The sequence below is a fragment of the Zootoca vivipara genome, chromosome 1, assembly GCF_963506605.1.
Source record: "Zootoca vivipara chromosome 1, rZooViv1.1, whole genome shotgun sequence".
Lineage (NCBI taxonomy): Eukaryota > Metazoa > Chordata > Lepidosauria > Squamata > Lacertidae > Zootoca > Zootoca vivipara.
This window is the reverse complement of record NC_083276.1, coordinates 134,943,333-134,957,797: the sequence shown is the minus strand read 5'-3', so window position 1 is coordinate 134,957,797 and position 14,465 is coordinate 134,943,333. Positions and strand designations below refer to the sequence as shown.

Here is a 14,465-nt window from a genome sequence, read left to right as displayed (position 1 = left end):
TGCACCCTACGTAAGAGATAGGAGAGAATGCTTGTTCAAGTGCAATTTGAAGTTTTTGTAAGTGTTTGAAGTGAAAATATCTATTTCCTAATCTATGTATTTCCTTCCTCATGAAGGTACTATGGAGATATACAGGAGAAACACCCCCAAATCTTGCAAAGAACACAAAGCTTGTGAAGTGGCTACCACAAAATGATCTGCTTGGTATGTCTGGGACAGGAATTACATTGTTGTCTATAACCAGCACTTAATGCTGCTTCTATGCCATTAGCTGCATCTTAGCAATACCATGAGAGAGTGGATCTAAATACTGTTTAGCAAAGTGTAAAGTGATGTGATGTTGGATGGACATGCTCCCACATTGCTCTTGGTCATGTACACTCATAGCAAAGCCCTGTAGCTGTAAAAGCTGGGCTAGGAAAAGAAAACCCTGCCTGGAGCATTATGCTCATAGTGTGCATAAAAAACTAAGGAAATGGATGAAAGGACTGTGGGCACAGATGCCAAAATGTGAGCCGTGAAATAGGGGTGAGGGGGAAATTTGATTCAGTTCGCATTGAAAGGCAAGCTTACTTCATTCGCACTATCCAAAACCATCTGTGAACTAAATCACAGCCGTCCTTCAAAATTCACACTGCTCCGAATTCTGCAATGCAAGCAATGTACAAAAATTTATATACTATGGTGAGGAATGCATTAAAATGCTCAAAGTAGTAAAAATAACCTACAAGAATCCATTATATTAGGAGAAATTCACACTAAAACGTTGGCGAGTTTTCATGATGAATAATAATAATAATAATAATAATAATAATAATAATAATAATAATCGCAAACTGGCATAGAAATATGGAGAACTGAACATAAGACTGGTAAGATGAGAAACTTGGAGAATCCAAAATTGACTGATTTGCTCATCCTTACCCATAACTACTTGGAGTGAAAACTGCATTCAGTTCTATCGAAAACAATGACTGACCAAAGTACCATTGGCATTAATGGACTTTAGCACCAAACTAGACATGATACTGGAGGCAGCTGATATCCTGCTTTCTACAGGTGCACCTGAGAACTCTCTTGCATGCTTGATCCCAAGAAGACGGGGCTCCCTGCCCATCACTTGATGTTCAGTTCTGCGTCTCTGCTTGTCCCACATCTGACATTACATGTGGTGTCAAGTATGGGGCAGGTGGGTGTGGTTTGAAGAAAACAGCCTCACAGGCCAAATCTGGTGGGTCAAATCTGACTCTCAGGCCAGAGGGTCTCCACCCTTTATATTGAATTGAGGGATCAGGGGTGGAGAACCCAAGCCTCTTTATCTGGCTTTCAGGACTCAACACAGGCCATGCCCCCTAGGCCACATCCTTCACTGGCCCTACTCTGCTCCCTACCTGGCTGAACTGTGTCCTTGAACTGTGATAGCACCTCTTCCTTGCCTGGATGGAGAGTGGCAGGACCCACCACTGGTCTGGAGTCCCAGAAGGCTGTCCATGAAGGAATGTGATCCTTTGGCTGACAAAGGGCCCCCACCCCTGGTCTAGATGGCCTAGAAGGGGGCCACTTCTCTCCTCCCACAGTTCTGTGCTATCCTTCTGAAAGGCATTTTGCTAGACTGTACGTAGCAGTCCAAGGAGATCAGCTTAATCATAAAGCTTTTTAATTTGAACATCAATTGGCTGCTTCCATAAAAATGCAATTTTAAAACTAGGCCTAGATACGTTGTAGTTAGCAGAATAAACAACCTGTTGGTATTTCTCCACCCCCTGCTCTTTCCTCAACAGCTCATCCAAAAGCCAGAGCCTTTATCACTCATGCTGGCTCCCATGGGGTCTATGAGGGGATCTGCAATGCAGTACCAATGGTGTTGATGCCACTTTTTGGAGATCAAATGGACAATGCAAAGCGGATGGAATCTCGAGGAGCAGGAGTGACTCTGAATGTAGTTGAAATGACTTCCAAGGATTTATCTGAGGCACTGAAGGCTGTTATTTATGATAAAAAGTGAGTAATGAGGAGTACAAAACTCATTTTAGGGTTGGCCCAAAGTACATTTAAAATCAGAATATGCAAGGAAATATACCATGGAAATTTTCTTTCTTCTTTTCTTCAGTGCATTGTTGTCTTTCTCACTGGCAGTTATTGGTTATTCAGAGGAAATAAAATAAGGCCTGGTGACCAGGAGTGTTCTGCACCGGGCGTGGGGGAGGGTTGCAGGGTGCCATGGGGGTCTGTAGGGTGGCTGCTGGGGGGTGGACCTCCTGGTGGGATGGGAGCTTGAGGACGGCACAGAGGTTGCTTGGTGATTCGGGCACTGCAAGGGGGTGGAGCCACTGCTCGTCACTGAAATCAGGGGGGGTTGTACACTGCTGCTGGTGACAGGTAAAGAAGAAAGTCTCTTCTAAACAACTCTTCTGTTTGTACTGCTTTGATTCTTTACCTGGACTCTGGGGTCCTCTACACTAGTGGTTTTAAATATGTCTTCTGTTAGACCATGGCATTCTCAGAAGCTAATCAGAGTATTATCTATGAAAAGTTAAGTAATGGCAACGTTCCATAAACGATAGCTTTCCCTACAATGAGCAGCTGCAAGAGAGTTTGGAGTATCTTCTAATGTGTGCTGCTAGCTCCCCCAAGGGGACAATAAGTAGGGGCGGGGGGAAGGGCCAAGAAGCCGCGCCAGTGCTCCAGGTGAGCCAAGTGCCCTGGAGTATTCTCCAAAATCCTCCAAATGCGCAGGAGTTTCCAGGAAGGCATTGTGCAGGGGTTCCTTCACAGACAGGTTGATCTGGAAAGCATTCCGTAAGCATCACAAACCACTGTCCTGCACAATATTCCATCTCTGCTCCTTGGCAATGCTGTATCTGCCACAGCTAGCCAGCAAATCTGCCGGTTGTTGATTCATACAACCCTGTGCTGATTGATACAATCCTATTTCCAGTAGGGGGGTTTACACAGTCACTGTGGGGCAACTGAAGGGAATGGAAAAGGACGCCCTTGCAGGAACTGTCAGGAAGCAGCAGTGAAGGCAGGGGGCGTCTCCCTCCACATTGGGAAGTGGCACTGTTCTTGACTACCTGCCAGCTCCTGCTTACCTCAGCAGGCCACATTCTGTCAGCGGGTGTGTTTAAGAGATACGGACTGAGATCATCCCTCCTCCAACTGCCACCTGCTGGTGGTCACCAGTATCATCATTGCCCCACAGAAGTTCCTGGACACTGCATCATTCTCCATTTTTATCTCCAAGGACCTGCGATTAGCAGCAGCTGTCACGTAGGAGACACGTAGGAACAGGGGGGTGGGTTTGCATCCCATGTCCCCAGTCTCTCAGCATGTCCAGCCTCTATGCAGTGGAGGTCTCAGCTGCCCAGGGGATCCACATTTGTAATGGGAAAATAACCTCAGTAATATAAACTAGAGAATGGCATCAACTCCACTTGGATTTCAAATGCTTTGGAAATCTGCTTCTATGTTGTGTGTTTTATTTCCCTGTAATATTTATTTCCTAAAGAGGTTCTTTTCTTTTAGGTATAAAGAGAACATCCAGCGTCTCTCAGCTCTCCACCTGGACAGGCCCATTGAACCTCTTGATCTTGCGGTGCATTGGGTGGAGTTTGTGATGAAGCACAAGGGGGCTCCCCACTTGAGGCCAGCAGCACATGACCTCAACTGGATCCAGTATCACTCTATTGACGTCATGGCCTTCCTCCTGGCTGTTGTACTCCTTGCCCTATTTATCTCACTGAAGTGCTGCCTGTTTTGCTGCAGAAAGTGTTTTTGTAAAAGTGGAAGGATGAGCAAGAAAAGCAAATCAAAATCACATTGAAATGGGGTGGGGCATGTAAGATGAAGAGGAAGAGAAGAAATTGGGTCCTGCTCTTGATGTCCTCCAGAGGTTTTGGTCTACAACTCCTATCAGACCTACCGTAGCTAGCATGGTCAGAGATGACAAGAGCTGTGGTACAAAATATCTGGAGGGCACTATGTTGTCTACCGCTGTTGTAAAGCATCCTTCCTCAATCTCAGTTCCAATTTGCAGGCGCTCTTAAAAACACATACATGATGATTTGCAAGGTCACTTCCATGCCTATATATGCATTCAAACTATTTTAGTCAATGAACAAGCAATTTGATAGCCAAGGGACCTGTGAACTTCCGTACAGATCCCACAGTTCTGTAGTCAATTGATCTGTTGGGGAATCAATTGTTTGCATAACTTATCTTGAACTGATGGGTCGGGACCCACAAATGGGGTCAGTGGTGCCACCAGTGTTTTGGAGGGAGGGTTGTTTTAACAGGAAGAGAGAGATGGGAAACACAATGAAAATGTTCAGATAGCAGAGGAAGATAGCTGGGCTACCTTTAACAATTGAGTAAGAGAGCGGGTTCTGGCAAGTGGAGCTCATTGCACAGGGTTGATAAAAGCTGCTCATGAGAATGCCGCCTTCCATAGGAACCCCCTGCCCCCTCCTTTCCATCTAGTCATCCTGGAAAGAGAAGAACAAAGTATGGCCTTATAATGCCAACTACTGGTAGCTGTACCCTGCCATGCGTTGCTGTGGCTCATCCCTATTACTGCCCCCACCCTGTCCCAACCCATGACCTATCCCGCCCCCTCCTCCCCCACCCCCCACCCAGGCCTCCTCTCGGCCTAGTCTGTAAAGCCAAGGCGAGGTGTTTTGGAGAGGGAAGCTTTTCTAGGTGCATTACCAGTGTAGCCACCACTAGAGGGCGCTGTTTTGCAACCTGCTTCTTTTCCCAGCATGCCCGGCAGGGTCTGCTGCCTGAGTTTTGAGGTCCACAAAACGGGGTTTTACCTTGCACTGGTGTGACATATGTCTACGCAAACGGTATATGGTTTCTCGCATATTCGCATGTGACGTTGTGTCCAAATTTGAACGCAATCGGTCAAGTGGTTTTGGTGAAAGCTGGAGACACACCCACGTGCCCTTTTTACATTTACAGTATATATATAGATAGCTATAAGGAGGAGGAGGAGGACAGGATGGGCATATGCAATAAAATTTAAAATTTAAAGTGGAGCCTGCTTTGCTGGTGGACCTGAAAAGGTTGGCTATTAATGGTATCCATGAGCCATTCCCATGATAGTTGAGTGGGTTACTGGTGTCTAAAGTCACTTTCAAAACCTAAATGCCTTCACAGATGACCCTCTCCCTTTGAAATGGCAGCACAGCTGTGTTTGTTGGCTACAAGTGTTAATTAGAACATTAGAACAAACTCCTGTTTCCCCTCCGACTTCAGAAATGTTGTTGTGACAGCATCTCCTGTAATATTAAGAAGACAGTGAACATCCTTGTGAGCACCTTACTAATGCTGCTGGTTTGGTTGTCTATAAGGGGCCCTTTTCAGAAACATCCTGTACATAGAAACATAAGGCCAGTGGTCCATTTAACCAAGCATCCTGTTTTCATGGTAGTCACTTTGGATACCCGTGGGAAACAGGCAAGCCAGGACCCAAGCACAAGAGCCCTCTCCCCTCCTGTGGGTTTCAGCATCTGGTATTCAGAATTAAGACAGCTTCCACCTGTGGAGACGGAGCATGGCCATTATGGCTAGTAGCCATTGGGAGTCTCCTCCTCCTCCATGAACATGTTTGATCCTCTTCCAGGTTGGTGGCCATCACTGCCTCTTGGGGGAGGGAATTCCATAGTTTAACTATGACCTGTGTGAATAAGTACTTTATTCTGAATCCTCCAATATTTGGCTTCGTTAGGTGTCCATTATGTCTAGTCTTATGAGACAGAGACAGAGAGATATTCAGAAACATGGAACAATAATTTTGTGAGATTTTTGCATTGCAGGAGGTTAGATTACACTTGGGGTCCCTTCCAACTCTAAGAGTCTATGATGTTTAGTTGGAATCTCCTTTATTGTGTCCTGAAGCCATTGGTTTGAGTCCTACCCTCTGGATCAGGAGAAAACAAGCTTGCTCCATCTTCCATGTGACAGCTCTTGATATTTGAAGATGGCTTTCATATCTCCTCTCAGTCTCCTCTTTACTAAGCCGAACATACCCAGCGCCTTCAACCGTTCCTCATAAGGCTTGGTTTCCATACCCTTGATCATCTTGGTTGCCCTCCTCTGCACATGTTCCAGCTTGTCAATACCCTCCTTAAATTGTGGCACAGGTGTGATCTGACCAGGGCAGAATAGAGTGGTACTCTTACTTCCCTTGATCAGTCTCCTAACTGTATTTAACATACCTTTAAAGTAAGAGTTTCTCCCCCATTTGGAATCACTGTGCCCTGCTAATTAATTAAACTCTGCTGATCTCTGTGACTGCTGTTCTGCAAATAAATCTCAAATAATATTGTGTAGTTCTTCTTTTTCGATGGGCCAGTGCAGCGCTTAAATAGTGGTCCATCTGACTCTTTGATTGGCATGCCCTCAGCCCAATTGCACCCTGTCAGATGGACCACCCAATAGGGTGTTGTGGCTACTCCAATTGAGCGAGATGAGCGCCGCAACCCCAGAGTTGGTCATGACTGGACCTAATGGTCAGGGATCCCTTTACCTTTACCTTTAATTGGTCATCCTAGAAGTATATCTATCTAGAAGTATATCTCGGAGTATAAGAAGAATGAATGGCACCAGTCACACCACTAATTTCTTCTTACCTGAAACAGATACTGCCTCACTTTGCCAGGCCTTTTGTTTGGTTTTGGTTTTTTGCAGAGAACATTCCAGTTTCCTTAAAGCAAATACTGTAGTTGTCACTTGATTTCTTTTCCCTCTCATCCCTGCCAGACTCTCTGGTCAACATTTTGTTTCCTGGCAACAGCTGTAAAGGTACATTATTGGCCGAGGGAGCCGGCGTACAGCTTCCGAGTCATGTGGCCAGCATGACTAAGCCCTAGGCTCTGTGGTTTAACCCACAGCGCCACCCGCGTCCCATGGTAACAGCTGAGACACAGATAAACATCTGACACAATGCTGGCATTGCAGCAGCAGCAGCTTCTAGTTCCAAGGCAACAGAAGTCCCTGATATCCGGTCTTGAGAAGAATATGAAGGAGAAAGAAGATAAATATTCCTGTCTTCCCACCCGCAGATTTCATCCAAAAGTGATATATTAGCAACCTTCAACTCCGATGCGATTCATAGATCTTATCTGCTTGATTTGAAGTATTTGTCAGGAAGGTCTCTGCAACCTAGCAATGAATTTGCAAATGTTATACTCAACTGAAAATTAAAAAAAAATGTGAGTGGGAAAGATACATTTGCTCCAAACATTCCTTACAACTGTATTCAGCCAATTTCATAGATGCACATTATATGAATTGGAGGGGGGCGAGTAAAGATAATTGGTCCTAATAAATCAATCTTGGCATTTCATTTGAAGTCTTTCCCTAAGAATTTATAACCTGCATTTTTCACACCCGCCCTCTGTCTCACTGACATCTGTCTTGTGCAGTGCTGGTTTGCGAGTCAGCAGAGGTATTTAAATATCACTTTTCTCTTTTTCTAGGTCACAGTGTGCTTTCTTAGATCTAAACCAGACCTGCCACAGATGTCAGTCGGCTTCTGCATAGTAGCTTTTATCTTTGTGAAGGCAAGAGGCTCTCTGGTTCTCATGTGCTGGTCAGGGCCTGTGGACTTTGTCAAAATATTGATATGCTACATCTTTTCCTAGAACACAGCACTGGTGAAGGAAGGAAGGGGTAGAAAACTGGTTCAGAGCAAGTTGGAAATAGTTATAAGTTTTGGATTTGGGAATTGGCAAAACAACCTTGGGCACCTCTGGAGATATTTTGTACTTAGATCAAAGCATATGCTATGTACACCTCTTGACTTCCATCCAGTTCCAGCATTCCTCAGGAGATAGGAACATTTCTGGCATTCTTTTGAAACCGGCAACGAGTATGCCATTCTTCATGTCCCCTTAGCAGAATTTACTCTTTATGTAGATAGAAAATAGAGTGTTGCACATAGCCTTAAACTCTCGTAAAGATATAAAATTTGGCTGTTTTTCTGTGTGCACAAAGTAGCACCTTTCTACACGTTGGTCTCACCAGGGCTGGCCCACCCATGAGGCAGACTGAAGCACCCTCCTGGAGTGGCAGAATCCCACGGTCACCCTGCCTGGCTTGGCCACCCCTGAGCTGCATGGTGGTTTCTGCCAAGATCTTGTGAGCTCCGTGGAATCTACTGCAGTGGTGCAACCACAATAAGCAATGTTTGGGCAGGTGTGTGTGTGTGTGTGTGCCTGTGATGGCGAACCAGAATGGGCCACCCTGGGTATCATGATGGTGAAAACCTTAGATACATTTTATCTGTGTTGGAACCATACATCCTTGATTCTTCCTTTATCCATTTTTTATTAATACTCCTGAAGGCTGACATTCGGTCCCCAAACTTACCTGACCAGATTTGGCAGTGGAACATGAGAGGAAATAGTAAACTCAGGACATCTCCTTCTCCATGGCGTAATCAGGGTGTACTCTTGGAGAAACACCTAGGATTGGGATGACTTGCCTTGATCCAGACCACCCAACCTCCCCAAACAACAGCAACAACTACTTGTTTATATGCTGCCCATTTCACTGGGCTATCCCAGCCACAAAAAAATAATCTAGCCTCCCTGCAAACAAATCAGGATGGATGCTCAATAAACAGGTTGTCTGGAAATGCCCTAGGTTGAGAGTGGTTGGGATAATCAATAATGCCAACGTTCTCCAGATTCCCACCATATTTTATGCTTACAGGTCTGAAATGCAACACAGAGAGCCCCAACCTTCTTAAGGGAGATGTTTGAATTGAGGAGCAGAAGGCTACAAGAGGGGCTCTTCCAATGGTCTCCTTCTGTGTCTACCTGCAAACCCAATTTTCTCTATTCTATCACATGCTAGAATAACCTCAGCAGGGTGAGAATGATGTGTGTTGGCATATCTCTGCCTCCATTGGGAGGCCCATAGTCACTATTCCTGGACCCAGCAGGCAGCAGGGAGGGCCAGCAGAACTGAGCTGGCTGAGTGGGAACTTCAGGAGCTGCCAGGTAGGATGTCACTGAGGAGGCTTTCACTATCTGAACGCGCAGACTGGGGGCTCTTGGTGATACCAAATCAGCTCCGTTGCTCTGTTGTAGTTGACCTTCCACACATTTTATATTCTGTCCACACTGGTGACTGTGGCATATCACTCTTGCTGAGTTGGCAGGAAATACCCAATTATGAACATGCCAATTTAAAAATCCATTTTAGATCAATTTTTTAAAGCTCAATAATTTACCGTATTTTTCGCACCTGACCAAAATACGCACCTAATTTTTTAGAGAAGGAAAGGGGGAAAGCCCTGGGTTTTTTTGGGATCAGCTCAAAGTTGTACAGCTTCTTTTGCAAATGGGGAAAGCCCCATTTATTGAGCATCAGCTCACAGTTGTGCAGTTTTTTTGCAAAGGGGGAAAGTTCCATTTTTGAGGATCAGCTCAAAGTTGTTGAGCTTGCCTTGCAAAGGGAAAAAAATCCTGTTTTTATGGGGTTCAACTCACAGTTCTGCAGGTTCTTTAGGAAAGGAAAGGGAGCAATTTCTAGTTTTCAGACAGATAATCTAATCAGCCAGTCACATGTCAGCTGGGGAAACACAACAATGGAGGCCTGGGCAAGGGGGCGGGCCGGGAAGGGAGCTAGGGTCTCTTATCTCCCTCCCTGAACTCTTGCAATCAGCTGCTGAGTGGGTTCCTTTAAACACCCTCCTTCCCTCTTGTTATCCTTTAGCTCTTTCTAAAAAAAACAAAATAAGCACATCAGCTTTTCACCCCTGGGCAATTCGGCTCCAGGGACCACACATTCAGCCTTGCACTGAAACCCCTTTTGAATTGCAGAAATACACACACTTTTGTGCAAATTAAAGACTGATTAAAAAACCATGCTGCTAAAATGGCACCAAAAAAATGTAATAGTGTATGTGTGCAAAAATAAATACATAGCCACAGGTAAATTAGTTTATCATGTAGATAAAGGTAAAGGGACCCCTGACCATTAGATCCAGTCGTGACCAACTCTGGGGTTGCGGCGCTCATCTTGCATTGTTGGCTGAGGGAGCCAGCGTACAGCTTCCAGGTCATGTGGCCAGCATGACCAAGCCGCTTCTGGTGAACCAGAGCAGTGCACGGAAACGCCGTTTACCTTCCCGCCAGAGTGGTCCCTTTTTATCTGTTTGCACTTTGACGTGCTTTTGAACTGTTAGGTCGGCAGGAGCTGGGACCGAGCAATGGGAGCTCACCCCGTTGCGGGGATTTGAACCGCCAACCTTCTGATCGGCAAGCCCTAGGCTCAGTGGTTTAACCCACAGCGCCACCCGTGTCCCTCTCATGTAGATAGCACCCTGTAAAAATAATAATGAAGAAAGTGTTGGTAATTCAGAATAAACAGCAGGTTTGTGGAAGGATTCTGCATGCTGAGATGTTTCAGATTATTTTGCTACCCTTCCTAGAATCTCTTGCTTATCTTCTACCAACCCCCTCAGTGGCAGAGGAAGACACCCCCCTCCACCTGCGATAAGATTACAAAGCAGGGAGAGAATTTTGCTCAGAAAAACTGCCCCCTTGACCTGCTTTTTTAGCACTCAAGTCTCCCCACCCATCACTAAAGATGAGAGGGGTTAGGGAATTTTTCTCAGCCCTAGCCAGAGAGGTCAAGGTTTGAAACTTGAACCTTTTGCACGTAAAGCAGATGTGCCACCACAGTGACAGAACCTTCCCATAAGCCCCCTCTATAGTGAAGTGGGTCTTCCAGGACACCAGAGTGCAGATTTGCATGGGCTGCTCAGGGCAGGAAGAAAATGCCAATGGACGGAGGGCCTCATTTGCAGCAGGGAGGTGGTCTTTTGTTGCCTTCTAGTTTAATGGCTCTGGAATTGAAGTGGGTGGCTGTGAAATAGGGTCCTGCAAATGCCAAATTATCCTTCATGAAGGGTGGGGAAAAGAGGGCAGGGTAGTAATGCAAACGAGCTGGGATGGACTAGACTAGACCAAGCCTGTGGCCTGCATGGTGGTTTCCCTCTCACATTTCCCTCAGTTCCACAGGAGGATATGCCAGAGACTGAGCATCCACTGGTTAGCCCTGAGGTTCTGTTGCCTAGCAACCTTCTGTGGTTCATTTATTTTGCCCAGAGACTCAGCTGGTATGCAGGGACGGTCAGGACAAAATTACAGGAAATGCATAATTAACTATCAGCAAAGAGATACTGAATATGGGGTACAATTCCTAGGCCAATTAAATGCTCAAGACTGGAAGATTATGAAGCTGCTCTCTGCCGTTGCTCGAGCAAACCTGCTTGTCTAGCCACTTATCCCTGGTTATAGCAGCTACCCTTGAGGCGGTTCTTTGGCACAGCCCAGCGATCGCCACCATGGAGCAATTGGGGAGGGAAAGAGAGCTGCTCCTCAGCTCCCCCATCCCTGCTTAGAAGGGATCCCCCTCTACCCTCCGCTGTCCCAGAGGGGTGACAAAAGAAGGTGGGAGCAGACTAGTTTCCCACAAAGGAACGAGAAGAATGACACCTCATATCTCAGGTTCTAGAAATGCTAAAAATACTCCTAAAAATAATTAAAATGAAATCTGGGGATCAGGGGATTATGGTTTCTCCACAGGGATTGGGCAACTGCTCTGCCCCACTCCACAGCTGCCCATGGCTCCTGCTCTAGACTACTGTACTCTGCTGGTTCCTGGTTCCTGATTATTTTCAAGAGTTAACATGGCAAAAAACAGTCAGTTGTTCCGTATCCAGTTCTAACTGTAGCTTCTTGTCCCACATAGAGATTTCTCAGGAGACAGATGAGGTGATCAGGCACTCCCATTTCTTTAAGAACTTGCCATAGTTTGCTGTGGTCGACACAGTCAAAGGCTTTTGCATAGTCAATGAAGCAGAAGTAGACGTTTTTCTGGAACTCTCTAGCTTTCTCCATAATCCAGCGCATGTTTGCAATTTGGTCTCTGGTTCCTCTGCCCCTTCAAAATCCAGCTTGCACTTCCAGGAGTTCTCGGTCCACTTAAGCCTGCCTTGTAGAATTTTAAGCATAACGTTTCTAGCATGTGAAATGAGTGCAATTGTGCGGTAGTTGGAGCATTCTTTGGCACTGCCCTTCTTTGGGATTGGGATGCAGACTGATTTTCTCCAATCCTCTGGCCACTGCTGAGTTTTCCAAACTTGCTGGCATATTGAGTGTAGCACCTTAAAAGCATCATCTTTTAAAAATTTTAATAGTTCAGCTGGAACACCATCACTTCCACTGGCCTTGTTATTAGCAGTGCTTTCTAAGGCCCATTTGACTTCACTCTCCAGGATGTCTGGCTCAAGGTCAGCAACCACACTACCTGGGGTGTACGAGACCTCCATATTTTTCTGGTATAATTCCTCTGTGTATTCTTGCCACCTCTTCTTGATGTCTTCTGCTTCTGTTAGGTCCTTTCCACTTTTGTCCTTTATTATGGCAATCTTTGTATGAAATGTTCCTTTCATATCTTCAATTTTCTTGAACAGATCTCTAGTTTTTCCCATTCTGTTGTTTTCATCTATTTATTTGCATTGCTCATTTAAGAAGGCCCTCTTGTCTCTCCTTGCAATTTTTTGAAAATCTGCATTCAATTTCCTGTATCTTTCACTATCTCCCTCACATTTTGATTGCCTTCTCTCCTCCGCTATTTGTAAGGCCTCATTGGACAGCCACTTTGCTTTCTTGCATTTCCTTTTCAGTGGGATGGTTTTCGTTGCTGCCTCCTGTATAATGTTACGAGCCTCCATCCACAGTTCTTCAGGCACTCTGTCCACCAAATCTAAATCCTTAAACCTGTTCCTCATTTCCACTGTGTATTCATAAGGGATTTGATTTAGACTGTGTCTTACTGGCCCAGTGGTTTTTCCTACTTTCTTCAGTTTAAGTTGGAATTTTGCTATAAGAAGCTGATGATCTGAGCCACAGTCAGCTCCAAGTCTTGTTTTTGCTGACTGTATAGAGCTTCTCCAACTTTGGGTGCAGAGAATATAATCAATCTGATTTTGATGCTGCCCATCTGGTGATGTCCATGTGTAGAGTCGTCTCTTGTGTTGTTGGAAAAGAGTGTTTGTGATGACCAGTTCTCTTGACAGACTAGCTCTCTTGACAGAACTCTACGAGCCTTTGCCCTGCTTCGTTTTGAACTCCAAGGCCAAACTTGCCAGTTGTTCCTTTTATCTCTTGATTCCCTACTTTAGCATTCCAATCCCCTATAATGAGAAGAACCAGGGCCAGCTCTACGGCCAGGCTGGGTGGCGCAGGGCGCCACGGCGCTGACCCGCCGGGGGCGCCACGCAGCCGCGCCTGTCAGCCCGCTGGCCATTCCGCTGTGCAGCAAGCCCGCCCGCCTGTCGCATCACGGCGCCAGGGCGCCAAAGGTGCTTAAGATGGCCCTGAGAAGAACATCCTTCTTTGGTGTCATTTCTAGAAGGTGTTGTAAGTCTTCATATAATTGGTCAATTTCAGTTTCTTCAGCACTGGTAGTTGGTGCATAAACTTGGATTACTGTGATGTTAAAAGGTCTGCCTTGGATTCGTTTCAAGATCATTCTGTCATTTTTGTGATTGCATCCCAGTACAGCTTTTGCCACTCTTTTGTTGACTATGAGGGCCACTCCATTTCTTTTATAGGATTCTTGCCCACAGTAGTACCGTGTTTCCCCGAAAATAAGACACAGTCTTATATTTATTTTTCCTCAAAAAAAAAAAAAAAAAACCACCACGATGTCTTATTTTCAGGGCATGTATTATTTTTAAAAAAATTATGGTTTTTATTACCTTACAGCCTCCTCGGCCAGGCCAGGCTGCTGGCTTGGGGCACTGCTGGGTGCTGCAGTAGCAGCTGGTTCCGGATGCCGAGGCGGCAGGCCTCCTCGGCCAGGCCAGGTGGAGGTGAAGCCGCTGGCTCGGGTGCTCTGCCCGCACTGCTGGGCGCTCTGAGCGCTCGGTGCTGCAGGGCACTCCGAGAACTTAGCGCTGCTGGGTGCTCTGTCTTATTTTTGGGGTATGTTTTATGCAGTATTCCGCAAATGCTTTAAAATCCTGCCATGGCTTATTTTATGACTACGTCTTAAAATACGGGAAACATGGTAGATATGACCGTCATCCGAACTGAATTCGCCCATTCCCATCCATTTTAGTTCACTGATGCCCAGGATGTCAGTATTTATTCTTGCCATCTCATTTTTGACCACATCCAGCTTACCTCCATTCATGGTTCTTACATTCCAGGTTCCTATGCAATATTTTTCTTTACAGCATCGGACTTTCCTTTCGCTTCCAGGCATATCCGCAACTGAGCGACCTTTCGGCTTTGGCCCAGCCGCTTCATCAGCTCTGAATCTACTTGTACTTGTCCTCCGCTCTTCCTCAGTAGCATGTTGGACGCCTTCCGACCTGAGGGGCTCATCTTCCAGCGTCATAACTTTTATATGCCTGTTGTCTTTGTCCATGGAGT

At 45.8% G+C, this 14,465-nt stretch overlaps 1 protein-coding gene across 7 annotated transcripts in view; it reads left to right on the top strand.

Moving 5' to 3' along the window:
* Nucleotides 1–9,981, top strand: part of LOC118097390 (UDP-glucuronosyltransferase 1-6-like) — a 35,810-nt gene extending 25,829 nt beyond the window's left edge. For 4 of the 7 annotated variants that reach the window (XM_035140231.2, XM_035140213.2, XM_035140241.2 and 1 more), the window contains 3 exons: nt 117–204; nt 1,782–2,001; nt 3,526–9,980. In XM_035140231.2, coding sequence (XP_034996122.2) covers nt 117–204; nt 1,782–2,001; nt 3,526–3,823 — 606 coding nt within the window. In that variant the 3' untranslated portion in view covers nt 3,824–9,980. Of the gene's footprint in view, nt 1–116; nt 205–1,781; nt 2,002–3,525 lie in introns of all 7 variants that reach the window. The other 3 variants (XM_035140252.2, XM_035140195.2, XM_035140204.2) reach the window with 2 other exon arrangements.
* Nucleotides 9,982–14,465: the final 4,484 nt, after the last annotated feature.